This window comes from Pteropus vampyrus, unplaced genomic scaffold (genome assembly GCF_000151845.1).
Source record: "Pteropus vampyrus isolate Shadow unplaced genomic scaffold, Pvam_2.0 Scaffold2, whole genome shotgun sequence".
Lineage (NCBI taxonomy): Eukaryota > Metazoa > Chordata > Mammalia > Chiroptera > Pteropodidae > Pteropus > Pteropus vampyrus.
This window is the reverse complement of record NW_011888783.1, coordinates 27,977,110-27,997,951: the sequence shown is the minus strand read 5'-3', so window position 1 is coordinate 27,997,951 and position 20,842 is coordinate 27,977,110. Positions and strand designations below refer to the sequence as shown.

At 38.4% G+C, this 20,842-nt stretch overlaps 1 protein-coding gene across 1 annotated transcript; it reads left to right on the top strand.

Annotated features, from left to right (window-relative positions):
* The first annotated feature begins 493 nt into the window (after positions 1-493).
* DAPL1 (death associated protein like 1) lies at positions 494-19,001 on the top strand. The gene is made up of 4 exons (XM_011358995.1): positions 494-601; positions 8,583-8,670; positions 11,068-11,128; positions 18,718-19,001. The coding sequence occupies exons 1-4, from the start codon at positions 544-546 to the stop codon at positions 18,832-18,834; spliced, it is 324 nt and encodes a 107-aa protein (XP_011357297.1). The 5' UTR covers positions 494-543; the 3' UTR covers positions 18,835-19,001.
* The last annotated feature ends 1,841 nt before the right edge of the window (positions 19,002-20,842 follow it).

The following is a 20,842-nucleotide window of genomic DNA, read 5'->3' as shown; positions in this document are numbered from 1 at the left end:
ATTACCATTGTTGTGCAGATATCTTCATATACATCTCCAATTATTTTGTTAGCATAAATACTACAATTGCAAAGACCAGAACAAAAGCATAGCGCTTGGTTTTATAATGGTCTCTTTTGAAAGACAACAGATGTCTAGAAGCAAAGATCTAGTCTTTCTCTCCTTGTCGTGCCGATATATGACAAAGAGCTTGTCACATAGTAGATTCAGCATATATACTTGATGGATGAACAGTTGGAAAGAAAAAGAATTCCACTGAACTTCATCCTCTCCCCATCTTCCTGGGAAAGAAAATAAGAGTTCCCTTAACCATCTACCTTGCCTTTTCAAATGAAGAGACTAAGAAGAAACTTTTCTTCTGAGAGAAAACATGCCAAAGAGATGCAGGTTCCCAGAGAGTTAGGTGACAAGCCCTGTTGCTGCTCAGCAATGCCCTTAAGGGGCCCCACCCCCAGCCCATATAAAGCCAGGGTGCAGTGGGGCGGCCACAGCTGGCACTCAGCCTCCAGAGCACCAGCTTCAGCATCGGCACTGGCACGCACTATGGCAAGTGAAGTGCAAGTCCTGCCCTCCCCGCTGAAAGGGGGGCATCCTCCCGCAGGTAGGCTGCCCACCTGCCCTCTGTTCCTTATATAGCAAGGGCCTCACTGCTGCTGCCACCCCTCCTTCCATCTGTGCCTTCACTAGAGGCACCCCAACAGAGCAAAGCTTCTCAACCTCCCATCGTTACTTTTAATTTCATGCAACCTGATTTCCTCTTATATCTTTGACTTTTCTAGGCTTGTGTATAAAGCCACCTGAGGATTTGTCAGGCCCCAGTTAAATTAAAACCAGTTATATATGAGGAGTGCAAGGGCTTGGGTGCTTGGAAAAGGAATAAATCGAGAGGTTGGACCTCTCTTTCCTGGCCGTAGGTTAGGAGTGACAACATCTACACCTGGAAGGTGATTTACTGCCATGGAAACCTTCCTCCCAGAGAGGTCTGAGCTCTAAGACTCAGTCTCCCCGGGGTGCCTGTACATTATCTGACTTCGAAGCCAGAAAGCAACAACAGTTGTCTTTTCTCCCTCAGGCTTTGGGTTGGGTAGTGTTGTCAGTGATGTAGTTTGCCTGTCAACAAGCTGAGAAGCACTTTTTTAATAAGGACCCAAGCCCTGGACGAGGCTAACTGGAAAAGGTCACTCTCAAGGCGTTTTGCAAAGCATCCACAGTATTCTCTTTCTCTTTATTTTAAATGTATGCTATTTATCTCACCTCTCTGGAATATGGGAATTAGTTTCATTGCACTTAACCATATGTTCACGTAGATTAACTGAGGTGTGTAGGCTTTTTTTAGCCGGTTGTATGTTCCCTCAACTGCCTACCTTCTTTTTTCCTTTAAGAAAGTTCTCGAAAGCTTGACCGCTTTGTTCTTGCCTTTCTCCACTTACAAAATTTATTTATTGGTATTATTCTTTGGCACCTCTAAGCCAAGGTTATTTCAATCATCTTTACTGCAGAGCATGATGGCAGATATAACCTTCGCAACGCGTGAAAAACTGACGCAGAGGTTCAGTGGTTTTCTGGTCGGCAGCCCAGCTAAAAAGAGTCAGAATTTTTGCTACTAATTCTGAGTTTTCAGTTCTGGGCACCATGCCCTGGTCTCCTGTGGCAGACTCTTGACATTTTGTATTTGTAACTAGATTTAGCAATATTTAATGTTATCTATATTTAATGTTAATGATGCTACCTAATGGTCAGGAACTATATATGCAAATTATTAGAAGAGAAGTCATTACATAAAGATAAAAGAAAAAAAAAACACCACCCTCTTCTCACTACTTCCACCTTAGTCCTTCAAAACACAGTCAAGCTAAAACGTGATTTGCTAAATTGCATTTATGCACAAAGAACACAGAGATAAACTTAAACAAATGAAAGTTTGAATAAAACCACCAGGAACTTTCTGTCCCCACCACTAATGATTGCTAATTACTCTGTGTACATAGCACACCATGACTCCATCAAGCATGTCATGCTTCTGGCATGACAATTAATTATTATGAACTGTGACACTACAGATAAGAGGTTTGGGATAATTAGAATGGAGATGAAGGCAGACTTTTGCCTCCCCACTGAGAGCAAGGGAACAAAGAAGCCTCATCCTTCAGCTTGTCTTGCTACCTATTTTAAGTCTGAACCTGTTTGCTAGGGTGCAAAATTTTATTTATGGAACAAAAATAATTTGTCACCAGAATTCCATTAAATCTTCACCTGATTTTTTTATAAGCAATATACAGATCCCTGAAAGTGAGAAGCAGTTATAATAGAGTGAAAAGGGTCTGACATGGCCTTTGAAATCAGACAGACCTGGGTTTAAACCCTGCTTTCATGTCACATCTCTGAGCCTCAGTTTTCTCATCTCTAAAATAGGGAGTAATAAATACCACTGATATTCTAAGGTTGTCTTGATCACTAAAGGAGACAACCTATGCACATAAATGTTAATCCCTGTAAAATACAGGCCTAGTGAACCACATAGCTGTCAGAAGAAATTCTCCTCCCCAGTGGGAAGACATCAGGGGTTCGAGGGCTACATTAGGCACTATTGAAATAGTCAGAACAAAACGCAAGTGCAGTGGAAAAGACGCTCATGCCTGCCCCACCATAGTTAAAATGGAACCACACGAAAGTCATCTAGCTGTAACTCTTTCCCTCCTACATGTGGAGTGCTTAGCGTTTTTTCTTTCATGTATATTAATACAATATATCGTACCACTGTTAGCCCTAGTTGTAAATTTTATGCTGTGAAACAAGACTACGTTACACATGAGCTGGCCTGGGCTGTCGTAAGCTTACCGTCGGATTTTCTGCTTTTCTGGTTTGCCTCACTTTCAGTTTTATAAGAACCCCATTACGTAAACAGCCAAAAATGTGTGAGTAGAAGGTGACCAAAGAAGCCAAGTATGTAATGAACTAGAAAGAGCAGGAATTTATGAGTTTTTCAATATTCCCTGTACTTTTAAATTTGGTTTAAGTCAGATGAATCAGAGCCATCAAAGAGACCACCACTGAATCCCCAGAGAGAATCAGTTTTCTGGTTCATTAAAGAGGGAAGTTTGGGGGGTGTATCCTCAAGTGTGAAACTAATACAGAAAATGGAGGGGAAACCATAGCTGCATAAGGGCCAGCATCATTAAAAATAAATAAAAGCCCAGCAAAGGCTTAATTCTCTCAACTCCAGTCTGCTCAAGTCAATTTATGGGGTTTGATCTGTGAGGTTCGAGAGAGAGATTGGGAGACCTGCTACCCCAAGCATCCAGGGGACAAGGGTTTGATGACTGCAAGAACTGCCGTTTGTTCAACACTAACTTTGCTCCTGGCACTGCACAGAGCCTTCTAGACATGATATCAGCCCCGCAAACTGATGATGTACCATCATCCTTGTTTCACAGAGGAGCAAACTGAAACTCAGCAAGGCTGAGGGACTTGCCCCAAACCACACATCTAGAGGGCAGTGGGGCTGAGTTTTGAAAATAAAGTGGATCCATGACAAAGTGCTCCACTCTAAAACCTTCTCTCCTCACTTCACCACCTTCTTCTGATGGGTGTCTTGATTGGCAGCTTAAAATTTGCTGAAAAATCAAATGTAAATGCAAAGGAAGTGTTTTGCAAACATCTAACCTATAATTAAAATCTTCGAATGGAAGTCGTAAGCCACAAGGCAGAGTTCACACACACCTCTGTGTTGTTCAGCTTTTTCTCATACGTTCTCCACTGATTAGTGAAGAAAAAAGCTTAATTTTTCTTGTAGGCTTTTGTTTCTTTATCTTGACTACCCTCCACCTAAAACTGTGCAAAATGTCTGGAAAATCTTAAACTGGAAAATTATAACATTCTAAACTCAAGGGTGTTTTTGAAGTTATAAACTACAAAAGAAGCCATGAGGGCATAACTCTTACTCAGAGGTAGAGAAGCAAAATTTCATTTTCCCCACATAAGTTTAGGTTTTCTAATGAAACTATCCAGAAGAGTATCTCTCTGTTTTACATTTTTAAAAATCTAGTTCATTTGTTTATTGAAAGGACCTAAAGTCTTAACTTATGTATTTGTATTCAAAGGCCTGTTAAAATGTTAAATCAGTTTATATTTCACTTTGTCCAATTCTAGTTGATACTTCTGCAAAGATTCAAAAAGCAATATAGTCCTAAGCAATTACATAAATGATTACAAATATAGATGAACTAATTTAGTTACAGTGAGACTCTGAAGAGGTCCCATGATTCAGACCTATCTGGAATAAGCAAAAAGGGCAAGAACCTGGTTGTATTGAGTTGTAAATATTTATTTACAATGGTTTATTTAGATCCCAAGAGGCCAGTGTGAGCGGTTATCACCAGAGCTTTGAAGATGACCCTCCCACAAACTGGTTCCATCTGGTTTAGTCACCCCAACATAATGAGAGCCTTAATCTATATCTCAGTGTATCTATTATGATATGAGATTATCATCTGCTGTTTTCTACTGCAGTGGCTGACCAAGTGAGATTACCAAGGTGTGGTTCATTTGTTTTCTAAATCACTCAATTAAAGCCCTGGGCCCTATACCAGTATAAAGAGGATTTAAAGACTCCTGAATACAAGTAGGAATCTTCTGGGAGGATTTCAAATTTCTCCTCAAATATTTTATTCTTAAGAATGAGCACCTCCCTGGTTTGCATTCTTTTTACATTCCTTTTGGCATTTGTTTCTCTGTTAAGTGACTTATGTTCTTTTGAAAGGGAGGGAAGTGATAGGTTTTTTTTTTTGCAAGTAGATGGGACAAATTCCAATCATAGTAAAGACTCTATAATAAAGATCATCTAATTCAATTTCTACCAAATTCACCAAAATCCTCCTAAGATATTCATGGCAGGTAGACTTCTTTTCTTCAACACACTGAAGGACAAAGGGCATACTAATGTAGTAGGCAGTCTACTTCACTTTGAAAAACAACACAAAACTGTTATATGTAGCTAGACTCTGCCTTTTTGGAATTTCCATTCTTTTGTCTTCATTGTCTCCTTTGGAAAAACATGAAATAAATGTAAATAATAATAACTACAAATTATTAAGTGCCTATCATGTACCAGGTTCTTATGTCACCTCTATTCTCTAGAAAAACCTGAACAATCAGTAGTATTCCTTTTGGAGGGTACAGAAACTGAGCCTTGAAACTGAGCCTTAAACTCAGAGGAGTTTAAGTATCTTGTTCAAGGTCACAGAGTTCAGGAGGGATAGAGTTCTTTGGCCCTATATAAAATTTCCTCAGCAAGAAATAATTTTTCCTCCCACATGACAGCCCCTCAGATCTTTGAAAATGGCACCCTAAGCTCGCTTGAGTTTTTTCTTCTTCAGAACTGATCTTTCCAGATTCCCTAGGTCCTCATGTGACACAACTCCCTTCTCCACTCTGGCCACTTGCCTCTGGACATTCTCTGATTGTCAGTGTCCTTTCAAATGAATGGCATAGAACTCAGCATTCCAAAGGTCTTCTCATTTTTTAATTATTGTTTATTTTAACAATAACTATTTGTTTCTATAGGTGGTGATAATAGTCAGTCCAAATGTAAGAAAATGTATAGAAACGATAACATCAGGAAAAACAAATGAGCACTAAAAAGAAAATAATTCAACATACCCTATTTTGAAAGCACTTGTCAGAAGAAGAATGAAAAATACTGTTGGAAAGGATATGAAAGGCCCAAGCCCTAGGTCTCCTAATGGATTCCTGTTGATAGAAGAGATAACAGTGCTGTGAACACCACTACCCCTCACACAGGGTATTTCACCTATGTATTCCATGGCCATTCGGAAGATGTTTGCACATAATTTCATTTCTGTTAGAGTTATAATGGAAGACTAAATCCCTGTTTACAATAGCTACAGCAAAAAGAAAAATAAAATGCTTAGGGACTAAATATAAAAATAAATGTGTGAGATTTATGTAAACAAGTTACTGAGGGACTCAAAAGAATATATGAACAATGGAAAAACATACCATGTTCTTCCATAGCAAGCTACCAGGAATATAAAGATACAAATTTTCCCTTTAAAAAGAATCTATAAATAGAAAGAAAGATCATTAAAAATAATATCAACAATATTTTTATAGGAAATTAACAAGCTGATTCTAAAGTTCATATGGGAAAATAAATAAGTATAGCTAGTAAAATTCTGCAAAGGAAATGTAACAAAGGAGGACTGTCAGATATTAAAATATATTGCTATACTAATTTAAATAGAATTGTAATGCCATATGGATAGACAGATTAATGAAACAGAAGTCCAGAAGTAGCCATAAATACACACACACACACACTCATACACTGTAATATACATACACACACCCATATAAAATTTACTTAGTATATGATAAAGATGGCATTTCAAATTAATAGACAAAAGATGTTTTTCAATATTATTGGGATAATCTAAAAATATCTAGCATGCTTCTATTTGACTTACACAAAATACATCTAGAAGGGTCAAGGGTTTAAATATATGGTCAAAGCTTGACTGTACAAAATGAAACCATAAAAGTTTTAGAAGAAAATATGGAATAATGTTTATAAAACATCAGAGTGGGGAATTCCTTAGTGATATAAAACCCATAAAAGATTGACAAATGCAGCAAATTTCTGATGGCAAAAACATTGACAAAAAAGGCAGTAACTGGTAAAATATACTTTTTATTTGTGATGCATCTCATAGATAAAGAAGTATGAATCAACAAAAAAAAAGATAAGAAAAAGACTAGCAATCTACTAGAAAAAAAAAGAGAATTTTAACAGTTTATAAAAAGAAAATACAAATGGCTTCCAAAACACAGAAACAGCTCAAACTTTAATAAAATATAAGAAATTTAAATTAAAACAATGAGATGCCTTTTAAAAAATCTTATTAGTTGACAAAACCAAACATTTTCTAGCTCACATTGTTGCAAGGGATATGGGGAAACAAACGTTGTCATTGTTACTGATGAGATTGTAAACTGGTGCAAACTCTGTGAAGGGCAATTTGGCAAGAGTTAACAAAATTCCAAATGTACATATTCTTAAGAACTAACAAGATCACTTCTAGGAATTTATCCCTTGGATATACTTGAACTTGTGCAAAATTACATATATAAAAAGATATTCACTGTAGCATTGTTTGTAATGGCAATGGATTAGACACATCTGCAATGTCTAAACATTTGGGAATTGGTTAAGTAAACACAGAATGTTCACATAATGAAATTTTAAAGATGTTAGAAAGACGCATTTCTATATAAGTATTGAAATAGAACTTGCTCCAAAATATATGGTTGAATGAAAAATATAAACAAACAAGACAAAGAACAATGTGTATCTTATGCTGCTATTTAAAAAAAAAGAATGTGTAGGTATACATACATATCTGTAGGTGAATACATAGGAAACTTGTATCATTAGCATAATCTAGGGAGATGAACCAAAGGGCTGGCAAATAATGGTAAATAATGAAGAGATTGTAGACCTTTTCATGCTTTTGGAATTGTGTGCTTTATGCATGTGTTATAATCAAACAAATAAAGAATTTTAAAAGAACAATGACAAAGTCAATTCACAAAGGCATGGAGAAATCGAACAGGTTTTTCTTATTTTTTTTACTTTATTGAATCTAGTTTTAGAAAATTGCCCATTTGACATTCCCATAAAAAGAATTAACGGGTTCAAACAAATCAATGTCCATTTGGTTTTTTCTCATTTGAGCTTGTCAGTTTTTAGATGTGCAAATTTCCTGGGAAAAGAAAAAAATATTTGCTTTGACTTGCAGTCTGAAATGGGTTGTTTCTTTTCCAAAGCTGATTTCATCTGACATTGTTAAACACTCGAATGCCTGTTAGGTCATCTGTAGCCTAATGAACACTAATTGATCTCTTGAATGGCAGGATTATTAATGCAGTTTAATTACTCATTACAATATCTGAGCTTGGCCAACATTGGAGGTTTGGGGTCTGGGATGAAAGATGGGTATCCGGTGGGATCAGAAGCATCTCTGTTGAATTAAATGCTTGTTATCACCGCATGCCCTGACTTTTGGCTCATTCTCAGAATCGGGCTTTTAAAAGCTTTAGTTGAAAAAAGAAAAAAATGCAAGCCTTGCACAAACTTTAATCTTGTGGGAAAATAGGAGGGTCGGTCACATTGTAATTGTTGGTTGCTATCATGAAGAATGTAATTGGTTTGATAACAAGAAAAAATGTTTTTCAGTAAAATGCCTAAGGGAGTGTGTTGTTATTCTCCTGCCCAACTCGAAGCTGTAACTTGCTGCCTTTTTAACCTCAGTTCCACCTCTCTGGACATAAACAAGCAGACTTCAGAGCTCCTCCTCCTCCCCACCTTGTTTGCACGAAACATTTTTTTCTTTTTTTATGAGGTTTTGGGGTAGCTTTTTTATTGTATTGTTTTAAATAAAAGTTTATATCTTTAAGTAAATTCCAAAATTCTTTTCAAATCTAAATTCATACTTAAGATAACAAAGCAATCTTTCTCTTGCTGTTCTACCATGACTCCTGTGTTGATGCTTTTTTATTTCTAGTAAAAGCTGGAGGAATGCGTATTTCCAAAAAACAAGAAATTGGTGTCTTGGAGAGACATGCAAAAAAAACAGGATTGGAGAAAACAAGGTAAGAGACTGCTTACTTTCTTCTCCATCACCTCCTCCAGAAGTCAGAGGTCTCCCAGTATTTTAGGACAAACCAAGGCCCCTGAAGGCCTTTGCTAAGCAGGCTTAGAGGCAGCCACCAAGGTGGGGTGGGAGTCAAGCTCTCTGGTAATATGGGCTAGAGGTGAAAGGCACACTCAAATGAAAGGTGGCTACCTTCTAGAGGACCCTTTCTAGGCGCCCATCACTAACCCCACCCATCCTCCTACTCTCTGAGTCCAGCCCAGCTGTCTTGTACTTAAAAGACTGGATCCTAAAATGCATTCAAACCCGAAGCAGGTCCCTTTATCCTATTTTCACATTAGCCTTTAAAATATTGTCCCTAGGCTGCCCTGTTTTCATAATATGCTTTCTGCTGAAGCAAATCTCCTAAATTAAAAATAAATGCTTTTTTTGTTGTTTTAAATTCACCACTCAATTATTTACAAACTACTAATGGCCACTATATTTGGCATAGCCGGAAGGCTTATATGTACTGAAGCTATCTCTTCCCTGTTCCTTCCACCACAACCTTGACACAATGCACTATTCCCAGAGCTAAGCTGAGAGCTGTGGGCTGGATTAGATACGCAAATGGCTCAACCACTTGATCGATGCCTTAGTTAAGGAAAACGAGTGCGTTCAAAAAGAAATACATGTGCAGAACTGTCTCCTCCAAGTAGTGTAATGAGGGGCGCTGCGGACACTGTTAATTTCAAGATGGTTTCCTTGGATGAGTTGATGAATGTTTCAAAAGTTGTCAATTAGAGGATGCTCAAGGTACTTCTTTAAGAATTAAAATGGTAAAAGTCTCAGAAAGGGAATTCGGAGAGACTAGACTGGAATTTCTCTGGCTTTTTCATATAAAATAGTTTGAGATCACTTTTAAAGTTTTCTTTCTGATTTCTGTGAAGGAAATTTTTTGAAGACCTTTTCTCCTTTAAAATACTCATTGGCCCCATTAGCAGTAAGTTTTTCTTTCTTCTGATACCAGAACATAACCATCATATATGAAAGCAAATTTGCGGGGTGGAGGGGTTCTCAAAAGTGGGGTGGGGGGTCACATATTATTTCTCTTCTGACTCAGAATCTAGGACAGTTCCTAGAATAGAGAAAGTACTCTGTAAATTATATCAGACTGTTGTTGAAGTGCAAGTCGGTTAATTTTGAAAGTCTATTCTGTTAGTAAAACCTATCTCAAGCCTACACCCTATTTATTGACACTTTTAACATGCTTGGGCCAGGGGCTCAGAAACTAAAGAGTCCTATCTTGGAAATGACCTTCTAGTTGGCAGCCAGTGGACAAGTCACGTTTCTCTGCACCTCAAACAATGGAGACTTACTATTAATTTTAACAGTGCAGGAAGGGGAGTTGCCTAGAGAGTAACAAAATGGTGATTGGAACCCTCTTTTTGAAAAACTCAGTTGTTTTTTAATAGTCGTTAAAAGAAAATGAACTACTACAAAACTTAACAGCAAGAAATTTGTTTCTTTCTCTCTCTTGCCCTATTTACCAAGGATAGATATAAGCAGATGGGATATGAAGCTTATAGAATGTGGAAGCCATTTTAAAGAAAAATGGTTAAAAATTACAAATGTGAAATGGTGAGTCCCCTCACGAGGCTTCGGAAGGAGACTGTGCAGTAAAAGGCCGTAAAGCTGAAGCTTCATTGGCTCCAACGTAAATTCACCTCTGCTGCTTGCTTCTGCTTCTTGAGTGTTTGCACAGAATATGAGTGCTTCATCGTCAGGGACAAATATCTCTCCTTACACCTTCCTGAAGAATAGCTTTTGAAAAATATATCCTAGAAAATAGATTTCTGGGCATCATCAATCGATGTCCATTTCCTAATAACTTCTACCAACTAACACAAACCATCCAGAAAAAGAAATATGCCAAGTGCAGAGTTTCCTTCAAGGAATTAATACTGTAGGCTCAGCCCTCATTGAAACCCTCCTACAAAATAACTTGGCCTGAGAAAAGAAGCCGAACACATGCTGCATGATTCATGTTCTGAAGTTCAAAACAGTCAAAACTAATCTATGGGACTTTAAGTCAGAATAGTGGTTCTCCTTAGGGGCAGCTGGTTAGACAAGTGTTTTAAGTTTATGAATATTCACCAAGCTACACACTAATATGTGTACTTTTCTGAATATGTGCTATGCTTCAGTGAAAAGTTAAAAAGCAATAGTAACGAGAACTTGGCCTACAAAACTTGTTGTAGCACGTGGGCACACGGACACAGGAATTTTTCCCTTCGGTGTAGCCCAGCGGAGTGAAAGCTTAAAAGCCAAGGAGACCGCCCTGTGTATAAATCATTTAGCCTCTTCAGTGGGAAAGTTTTCAGGTTCTACGTGAAGTCTCTTTTCATCTTTGCAGTGCCATTGCAAATGTCGCCAAAATACAGACGATGGATGCCCTGAATGACACACTGGAGAAGGTGAGCCGTGGGTGAGGCGCATCATGCGATGCACCCATTCAGTGTTTACCCCCTGATCAGGCTGCGTAAGGGAACAAGTCGATGACCACTGGGTTTTCTCCAGCTCAGAGGTTGGATGTCTTTGTGAAAGAATCTGCTTTCAGTCCGAGGAACACAAAGAGGCCTCGGTGAGAAAAGCTGTTTCTCCCAAATTCCTAGTGTATGTTTAATAAATCATCTCAAAAATAAGATAGAAAATACAGCAAGAATCCTGACATCAGATTGGCAGAACTTTACTTTGCCAACCCAAATATTTCTCGGAAACACTGGCATGTTTTTATAAAAAGGCAGCCTATGTATTAGGAATTCCACAGTTTTTAACCTTCCTCCCCACTACTGCATTCCCGAAAGGAAATATTTTATTTGAGGCAAAGGTGGGTGGTGGAGGTTTGCACAGTTTAGGACTGGAGGAAGGCTGGATACTGGCTGGGTTTAGCCAATAAAGCCTGTTTATAAAGGCAGTTGACCATGGCTATTTTTATTTCTATATCTTGAATTTCTCCTAAGTAGGTCAGGAAACTCGGAAGATTTTTACCAGAGAGAAAGTGGTTTGGTTTTAGATCCATGAGTTTGTTTTAAAATTTTGTAGGTGAGCTGAGTGAGGGTCCTTACTTTACTTCTAAGGGGCAGATACATTGCATTGAAGGCAATGAAGAACCACACTTTTTGCCATCTCCACATTTATTGAAGGGGAGACTTGCTGTTACTACCAAAATTGGGGATTTGAAAAAGGTTAGATCAGAAACTGTGCCGCTAGACCTCTGTGGCCCCCTTTGGCATTGGCTCCTCCACTTACTATCTGTATGACCTTGAATAAGTTACTTATTCTGTGCCTCAGATTCATCACTTGTAATATTGAGATAAGGAAGAGAATATATTTCACAGGGATGTTGTGTGGAATAAATGAGTTTATACCCGGGAAGCTCTTAGAACAGTGCCTGGCACTGAGTAACCTGTTTGCACTCTCTGTTCTGGTTAGTTAGCTTTGGTATGTCTGAAGACCACAGTATGTTACAAGGCAGATAGTACAAGGCAAAATCTTGATTGTAGGACACAGCTACAGAGCCTTTTAATGTAGGGGTCTTGGTTCTCCTTTCAAACAGCCTTGAAGTGAGGCCATAAGTGATTCTTTGCCTTGCTGACTTTACAAGAAGGGCAGAGGTGGACGATGCCCTGCAATGGCAACACAAGCTGCCCGCTCTGCATCTCATGTTCTCTTGCCCACTGAACACCTCTTCCTCAGGGGCAAGAGAATGCCACAGTAGTAAGTGGAATTGGATAGTTCATTCCTCTAGAATATATGTTCACTCAAAACAAAACATTTAAAGAGAGAGGTCAATAAAGGTTGATTATACTGTGCATTAGGTATGATGCAGGAGTATATACTATTTTTTATAGACATATGTGTATATATCTATGTCATAAAGGGGTTCTTTCCCTTTTAGTTAAAAATATCACCTCTTTATTTTAATGATAAAAAGAATCAAATGACAACAACGATAATAAATTGTATTTGGAAACCATAAGAAAACATTGAGATGGTTTGCTGTTAGAAATATTTTTGACAGCAACTATACCTATTTAAAAAGTAACAGTTCAGTGTTTGCTGTAGTAGGACTGTTGCTCAGCCTGCACAGAATACTGGCTAAAACAGGTTCTTACGTCAGACATCAGGTGCTTGGGTCTTATGCTGGCTCTGTCACTCTCTAGCTGTGTGTGTGTCCTTGGGCAGTTTTCTTCATTTTTCTGTGCCTCTGTTTCCTCATCTGTAAATGTGAATATAATTAATAGTATCCACTTCACAGATATGTTGTGAAGTGGTCACAAGTGAAATTTTATATCATATGCAAAATACTTAGCCCAGAGCCAGACACAGTTAGCCCTCAGTAAGTGTTAGCTTTTTTTCCCAGGCAAATATGCCACAGGGCATCATTTGGAACCCCAGGCAAAGGATAAGGGGCCAGAAAACCAAGTCACATGATTGTCATGAGTGACTATCTTGAATATGGAAGTTGATGGGATCCACATGTTTTCTTATAGCTAAGAAAAATCCTCTCTGAATCCATAATTCAACCTAAAGTGTAATCAGATTTCATAATAAAGGTCAACCTGGAATGGAAAGAACAGTGCCTTTTAAAAAATTTATCTGCTGCTGTCAGTGGTTGTCAGGAGCTGATGTGGGTGGAAGAGCTGACCACAAAGTGACGGGAGGAAATTTGGGGGTTGATGGAATGAGTGGCTCTATGTCTTGATTGTGGCGTTGGTCATAAACTGCATGCACTTGTATAAGGGTATATTTTTCCGTAGATAAATTATACCTTAATTTTCTTAAATAAAAAAATACATTAAGCTTTAAAGCCTCATACAAAAAATTAAGAGATATAAAAGGTATATCTGCTGATAAATTTTCACCTGCAATACAGTGATTTACCTCCCACCACAGAACGTATTGTCATGAAGATCTAACAATATACAATTGGTCACAAGAAATACAATAGCAGAAATGAGGATCATATTCTCTGCATTTACTAACATTCATTCATGCCTTCAGCTAGAATTATGCCTAGTTCCAGGAACCCATGTTTATTCTCATACCAATTTAAGAACTTACAGTCGAAGTCAATGAGGGTACGATCCTTTTTATATCATCTCAACAACCATTCAGTCACGGCAGGAAATTTCTATCCATATGCTATTATCTCTGGATACTCTACTTTAAAACCAACAACCTAGAGTTGAAGATTTGGGAGAATGAAAATCCTCAAAAGGTTGGAATTGTACAAATCTAAGTGGGAAGCAGCTTAAAATTTCCCTTCCCACTATTTTCCCCACTGCTTCCTGCACAAAGACCTCTCTTCCCCAATACCTTTCTCTTTCCTTCCCTACCACCCAGCCCTTCCCATCTCTTCCAGCCCTGAATAGTGAGAGAATTCGTGTTGCCCAGCGACAAGCCGCATGACATGGTATTCCTTGCAGAAAAGGAGTTATGTAAACTTGAAAGTTCTCCAGGCTAAAAATCTGGGAGACCTGGTCTTAGACCAAATTTTACCTACTCCTTAGAGTTTGACCATTTAGAAGTCATGTGGCTCCTCTGAGATTTGTGGTTGCTCATTTACTTTTTTTTTTTTTTTTTTTAAGGCAGGGAGTGAGAATGATACTGCCAAATGTATTAATTCCCTGGATGGTTGTGGAAGTTATATTTGGCAGTAGTTGTGACGCTTCTCCAGAACATGAAAGTACCCAGTTAAAACATTAGTAACAGGGTTGGGTTATGGTGGGGAGGCGGGTGGAAAGTTGAAGCCTAGTCAAAGTTGGGGCCACTTTTCAAGTTGCCAGTTGCCTCACCCCTGCCAAAGTTAGTGAGATGAATGTGAAATGGGATCCTGGGGGAGAGGAAACTATCAAAGGCATCTGCAAATCTAAAAAGGTTTCTCTTGTTCTGGAGATTAACATCGCCATAGGAGTATCCTTGAATTTCCTTGACTCAAGCCCAATGTTTTGTTTTAAGCACTTTGCTTAGCTGGGTGTGGAAATTTAAGTGCCAGTGTTTAGTTGGAAGTTAACACCCTGGAAAGATGAATGAAAAAGCTGCCTGTATGCAACGCTGCCTAACTCCAGGCTCTAAAACAAAACCTGCCACTGATTTTCCTGCGTCTAGAATTTCTTTCATAGCTCCGATCATAAAGACTTTTAACATACTTTTGCTTTTTCTCTAAAATGAAAACTATAGGTTCTGAGGTCACAGCTACCCAAGATGAAGGTAAATTCTCACTGGGGTAGTTTCTACTGATCTGCTTTTCAGGTTCAATATATTGCCTTTATGTGATAGAGCCACAACAGGGCAGAATCCTTACGTGTATGCTGGCCTTGAGTTCCTTGTCTTGTGGGGTTCTCTTACCCTAGATTTTCGTACCCTAATGAGTCAGACAGGAAACATCTTTCATTCTATAAACCTTATCATTTAAAAAGATGAATGATTAAAAATCCAAATTAAAAATCCAAAGCTTCCCCAAAGTTAAGATGTCAGACTAAAGCGCAGTTGATTGTTGGTTATAAGTTGGTTACTTATTTCTAGTTCAGACTCGAAAATAAAATCTTCCTATTTACACTGATACAATATATACAACAAAGAATTGGGCATTTAAGGGGTTGACTGTTTTATTTATAGTTTCATCAATTCTAATGGAAGACTCTCTATAGACTCCACAACACCCCACCCTCACCCCTACTCCACCCAAGTCTTTCTATATTAGGATGTTCCTGATTGAGGAGGTGGGAATATGAGAAAGAGAACTTGACTCTCTTGTTGTATGTATATTCAAGAGTTGCTATAAAACTCTCTTACTGCCCCCTGCCTTCCACCAAAATCCTGTGCATCTGTAATTTAATTATGGGCAGTTTCTCTAAAGCTATTATCTTTGCCAGAATTATTTCCACTTTCTTCTCAATCCTGTTAGTTTTCTATTTCTCTCCTAACTTTCTCAAACCAGTTACAGATGGCCAACAGCCCCCAGAGGCAGTCTCCCATTCCTGTTGATCTTTGCATTTCCCTCCTGAGAAGCAGTGGAGTAGAGTTTTTAGAACCTCAGTTAAATGCATTTAGTTAAAATGTAACCTTAAACCCTTGTGCATTACTGGTGAGAATGTAAAATGATGCAGCCACTATGAAAAACAATATGGCAGTTCCTCAAAAAATTAAACATAGACTTACCATATGATCGAGCAATCCATTTCTGGGTATATGCCCAAAATAATTGAAAGCAGGAACTTGAACAGATATTTGTACACCGGTGTTCACGGGAGCATTATTCATAATAATCAAGAGGTAAAAGCAACCCGAATGTTCGCTGACATATGATAAATGAAATGTGGTATGTACACATACAATAGAATATTATTCAGCCTTAAAAAGGAAGGCAATACAGACAGATTCAGCAACATGAATAAACTGAAGACATCGCGCTAAATAAAATAAGCCAGAAGACATAAAAGGGCAAATGATTTTACTTATATGAGATATCTAGAGTAGTCAAACTCATCAAGACAAAAGGTAGAATGGTGGTTGTTAGAGGCTGGGGGAGGAGAAAATGAGGACTTATTGTTTAGCAGCGGTCCCCAAACCTTTTTGGCATTAGGGACGGGTGCTCCTATGAGGATCTAATGCCTGATGATCTCAGGTGGAGCTGAGGTGGTGATGGGGAGCAGCTACAAATACAAATGAAGCTTTGCTCACTTGCCTGCCATTCACCTCCTGCTGTACCTCCCGGTTCCTTAACAGGCCATGGACCAGTACCATTCCGCAGCCCAGGGGTTGGGGACCCCTGGTTTAACGGCTATACAGTTTCAGCTTGGTAATGAAAAAGTTATGTAGATGGGTGGTAGCGATGGTTGCACAACCATGTAAATGTATTTAGTGTTACTAAACTATACACTTTAAATGGTTGAAATGGTAAATTCTATGTTAGGTGTCTTTTACCAACAACTTTTAAATGATCAAAAAATGTAGCACCTAAATTGTGTATATAAACCTGGAGATAATCAAATAACGAATTAGTGCCACATTCAGTAATAAGTGTGTTCAAACACACTGTTCTCGTTTCCCCTTTCCTTTCCCACCCCCACCCATCATCACTCTCATGCCTTAAGAACAATTAATGCTGCGGCTTTCTCTCTTCAGTCTCAACTTGCCATCTTGCCCTATCTTACCTTGACTAATTGCCCAGACTTCTGTTATATTGGAATTACTTGTTTCCTTTCTCACCCCACCCCCCCACCACCACCCCCTTTACCTTGCTTTGGACTTTAAGTAACTTGCCAGGTTGTTCTTCCTACCTGTAATCTCTTCGATGTGATATAGAGCTAACATGAAATAGTCCATCTGTTTTAGTTGACACTAAAGACATCCAGTCTGGAAGAAAACTACTGAAGTCAGTGACCTCTTAGGTCTCCTTCTGGTTCTAATGTTAAAAGAAAAACAAAACAAAACAAAACAAAACAAAACAAAACACTGCCCTTACTACACTATAACATTTATGTCATGTGGCCTGATGATAATTGATCTGACAAAAAAAATCTCCAGCTTTTTTTTTTAGTTCTAAAGCAACTTTTATGAACAGTACCACAATTATGTTTCTTCCTTTCTGCTAGAATGCCAGAACAGACCATCCTTGGGTTGAATTATTGTATAACCCTTTACTTGTTGGAAAAGAAAAATTTTAGAAAAATACTGATAGAAAAAATAAAGGAAAAGACTAGGAATTGGCTGTAATTCTGCTCCTCAGAAATAACCATTTTCAACACCTCAGTGTATATTCTTCCAGTGTGTTTAATTTTTTAAGAATGAGAAGAAAGGAGTCTCTGGAGTCAAGTTTCACATGAAAGGGAATGCTGTGTGCCTAGAGCTCGGGGACATTTGAGAAGAAGTATAAGGCACATATGTTTTCCCTGGCTTAGAAGAGACCAAATAAACCATAAACAATGTAGTGCTTGGGGTCATGAACAGTTTATCTTCCCTTTTATTTAATTGGAGTGTCAAGGCAAGGGCATCTAAGTTCAATAGTGATAAGTTAAATTCCTAGTGAGCTGAGGCATTCCTTCCTTGCTTGCTAAGGAAAGAATCTTTGGTACCTTTATGTTTGTATTGATAGGCTTGAAAACCAAGAATGGGAATGGATCCAAAAGGCCACTGGATCCAAATTCTCCTCCTAGGAAAATTATGTCTGATGTGATTACAGTACTGGGCATTTCTTAAAAAGCTATTCTTAATGTAAATTCCATAAGTTCTCTTAGTTCGATATGAAATTCTTCTCATTGTCAAATAGTCTGAGTCTGTGTTAATTTCAATCTATTTAAGCCTGTTTCCTCCTACATGTCTTCTGTGGAGATGACTAATGAGAACTTTCAGTACCTGAAGCTAGTAAGTCTTTCCTCAGCCTTTTCCTCACAAGGCTACTTAGGCTAAACTACATGAAATGGCCCATATTTTTTACCTATAAAAATAGCAATTTCACACATTTCAACCTAATAAATAATACTAACTCTTTCTTCTCTCAGAGGTTCTTTATTCCTGATCTTTTGACAATCCAGGAGTTCTTCCCCCTCAGGACCTTTTCCAATGTTCCCATAGCCTTCTTAGAATATAGTGATCCATATGTGTATACTGGTGAGAGAATAATTGCTAATATTAGAGGGCTGATACATAAATAATTAACCATTTCTACCTTTAAAAATGTCACTTCAAGGGGTGGAGGGGGATGTCACTTCAAAACATAGATATAAACGCATATATACATTATGTATATTATTTTCATGTGATATAATTTATAATTTTACAAGTTAGAGACATACTAATGTGGGAAAACCTAGGTTAATGCATATACACATGGGTCTAGAGCTAGAAGTGGCATGAGAAAAAAAAAAGATATTATCAAAGAAGTCAACAAAGTTGTGAAATTCTCCCGAACAACTGTACTGGTTTCTACTACTTCAATACTTCATAACCAAAAAGATTCAATATGCTTTTTTTGTTTTTATTTCCTTCTCACATTTAGCTCAACTATAAATTTCCAGCAATAGTGCACATGGCACATCAAAAACCCAGACCTGCTCTGGAGAAGGTCACTCCACTAAAAAGGATCTACATTATTCAACAGCCTCGAAAATGTTAATCTGGATTGTAAAACACAGCCATCTGGCCAACTGCCTTGAACATCTGACAGCTTAGCAAAAAGGGCTGAAACTTTCCATGGGCCTTGTGCTCTGGCTCGGTAAATAAAACAGCTTTTGTATCTTCTCTTTTGACTTTAGATAATAAAGCATCTGAAATTGCAAACCTAATGCATTCTTGGGCCTTGCTTTGGTCCAGGTAAAGATCCCATTGATATTTACATAAGTAATTCTGTTGAATAGGTAGAGAATCCAGAATAGTTGACTATTCCACCCTACCTTCCTGGACAAGCTCTCTTCATCTTGATGCTGATTCCAAGTTATTCCACCCACAATGAGTTCCCCTTGACAGCAAAGGTTAGAAAGGAGTACACTGAATTTTGCAAAGGCCAATATTCTATGCAGACATGAGGCGTTTTTCTCAGTGTTTTTGTCTTAAGATGCTCAAGTTTTCACTTGAGGTGAAATGTTTTTTCCAGTTTCACACATAAATACAGTTTGTTTTGAAAGTTTAATGAGAGAAAATGAAAAAAAAATAGATTTATTACAAACATATTCTCTTCAAAGCAGTCAGGATGGGAAGTGGAATTATAGTTTCAGTGGGAAATTTAATTGTTCAAGGCCTCCCAGAAGGTTCATGTGCTAGAACTGAGGGGATCATGATGCTCCAGGGCATTGTGGTTGTGATAGAGCAGTTGAATTTAATTGAAGGTGGGGGTGAGAGGGAAAGTGTTGCCATAGCTAGAACTACTCTAGCTCTCCTACCCTCCACAACACAGACACACACACACGCACACGCGCGCACACACACACACACACACCTTGTTCATATACTCACAAGTGAATAACCAAGGGCATTCTCAGGTGATGGTACTGGACAAGCCCATTCTTTTACCAGGGTTGGCTATCACTCACAGTTCCACCATTCTGCGCCTCTAATTAATAATACAATCCAACAATCAGCACTTCTCTGTACCCAAGGATGGGGTCAGCACTCTAGTCTATCATTTTACATGTTGACAACCCTTGGAATATAGTCTGGTGCTAAGCCTGTCTCTGATTCCAGAACTCCAAAGGCACCTGGCTAAGACCCAATGGTTATAATAAACAGCCACCTCCTTCTTATGCCGTTTGGCTCTTTTTCAGGAAGAAGAGAATTGTTTGAGGTAATACCAAGCCTCAGTCAATGCCAGCATGAATCAGTAAGACAGTTAGTCCTAACCACCCCACTTTGGCCTAGCTCAGGTCTCAGTCCTCTGGGACTATTGTCAGGAATATTCCAGAAAGGTATGTGTTGCAAAGCAAATAAATGCACAGAAGTTCAAGGTCAGCCATCACTTCCTGAGGGTATAGTAGCAAAGAATAAGCCATACAGTGGTTGTTAACTGAACCATGGAACTGAGATTAGGAGACAGATGTTCTACCTCTGACCCTGACTTAGCTATAAACTTTAAGCAAGCCACTCAACTTTCTGATCCTTGACAAACAAACATAATAACATCTGATCACACCCACTCCCAGTTGAACCTTCTCAGTGGCATACTGGGAAGAAGACAAAATGGACAATGAGATTTTTTTTTAATTTAATTTTGTCATTAGTTTTAAGTATAGACAATGAGATTTGTCATAAGCCATTTAAAGAGTAGTGAGAGCAAGGTGGTACCAGAATGACTGTTATAGAAGCTGCCAAAACTATAGTAGTAAGAGAAATATAAGAGATGCTGTAAGCTGAGCCTAGAATAGGAAATTCAAGGGAAAGTTGAAGATTTGGGCTAGATGGAAGCAGGAAGGAAACTGGGGAGAAAGATAAGGGAAATGGGAAGCAGAGATGGAAGCACTGCTACATTTGACTATCCTAAGGGTGAGATAAAAGCTAATCACCCAAAGGAAGTAAGAAAAGAATAAGGCACCATTCTCTCTGTCTAGAAATGGAAGATATATTGCAGAGGAAATGAGGCTGCTCCAAGGGAAACTATGCATTGAGTACCCCAGAGTTAATTTATGCCCACA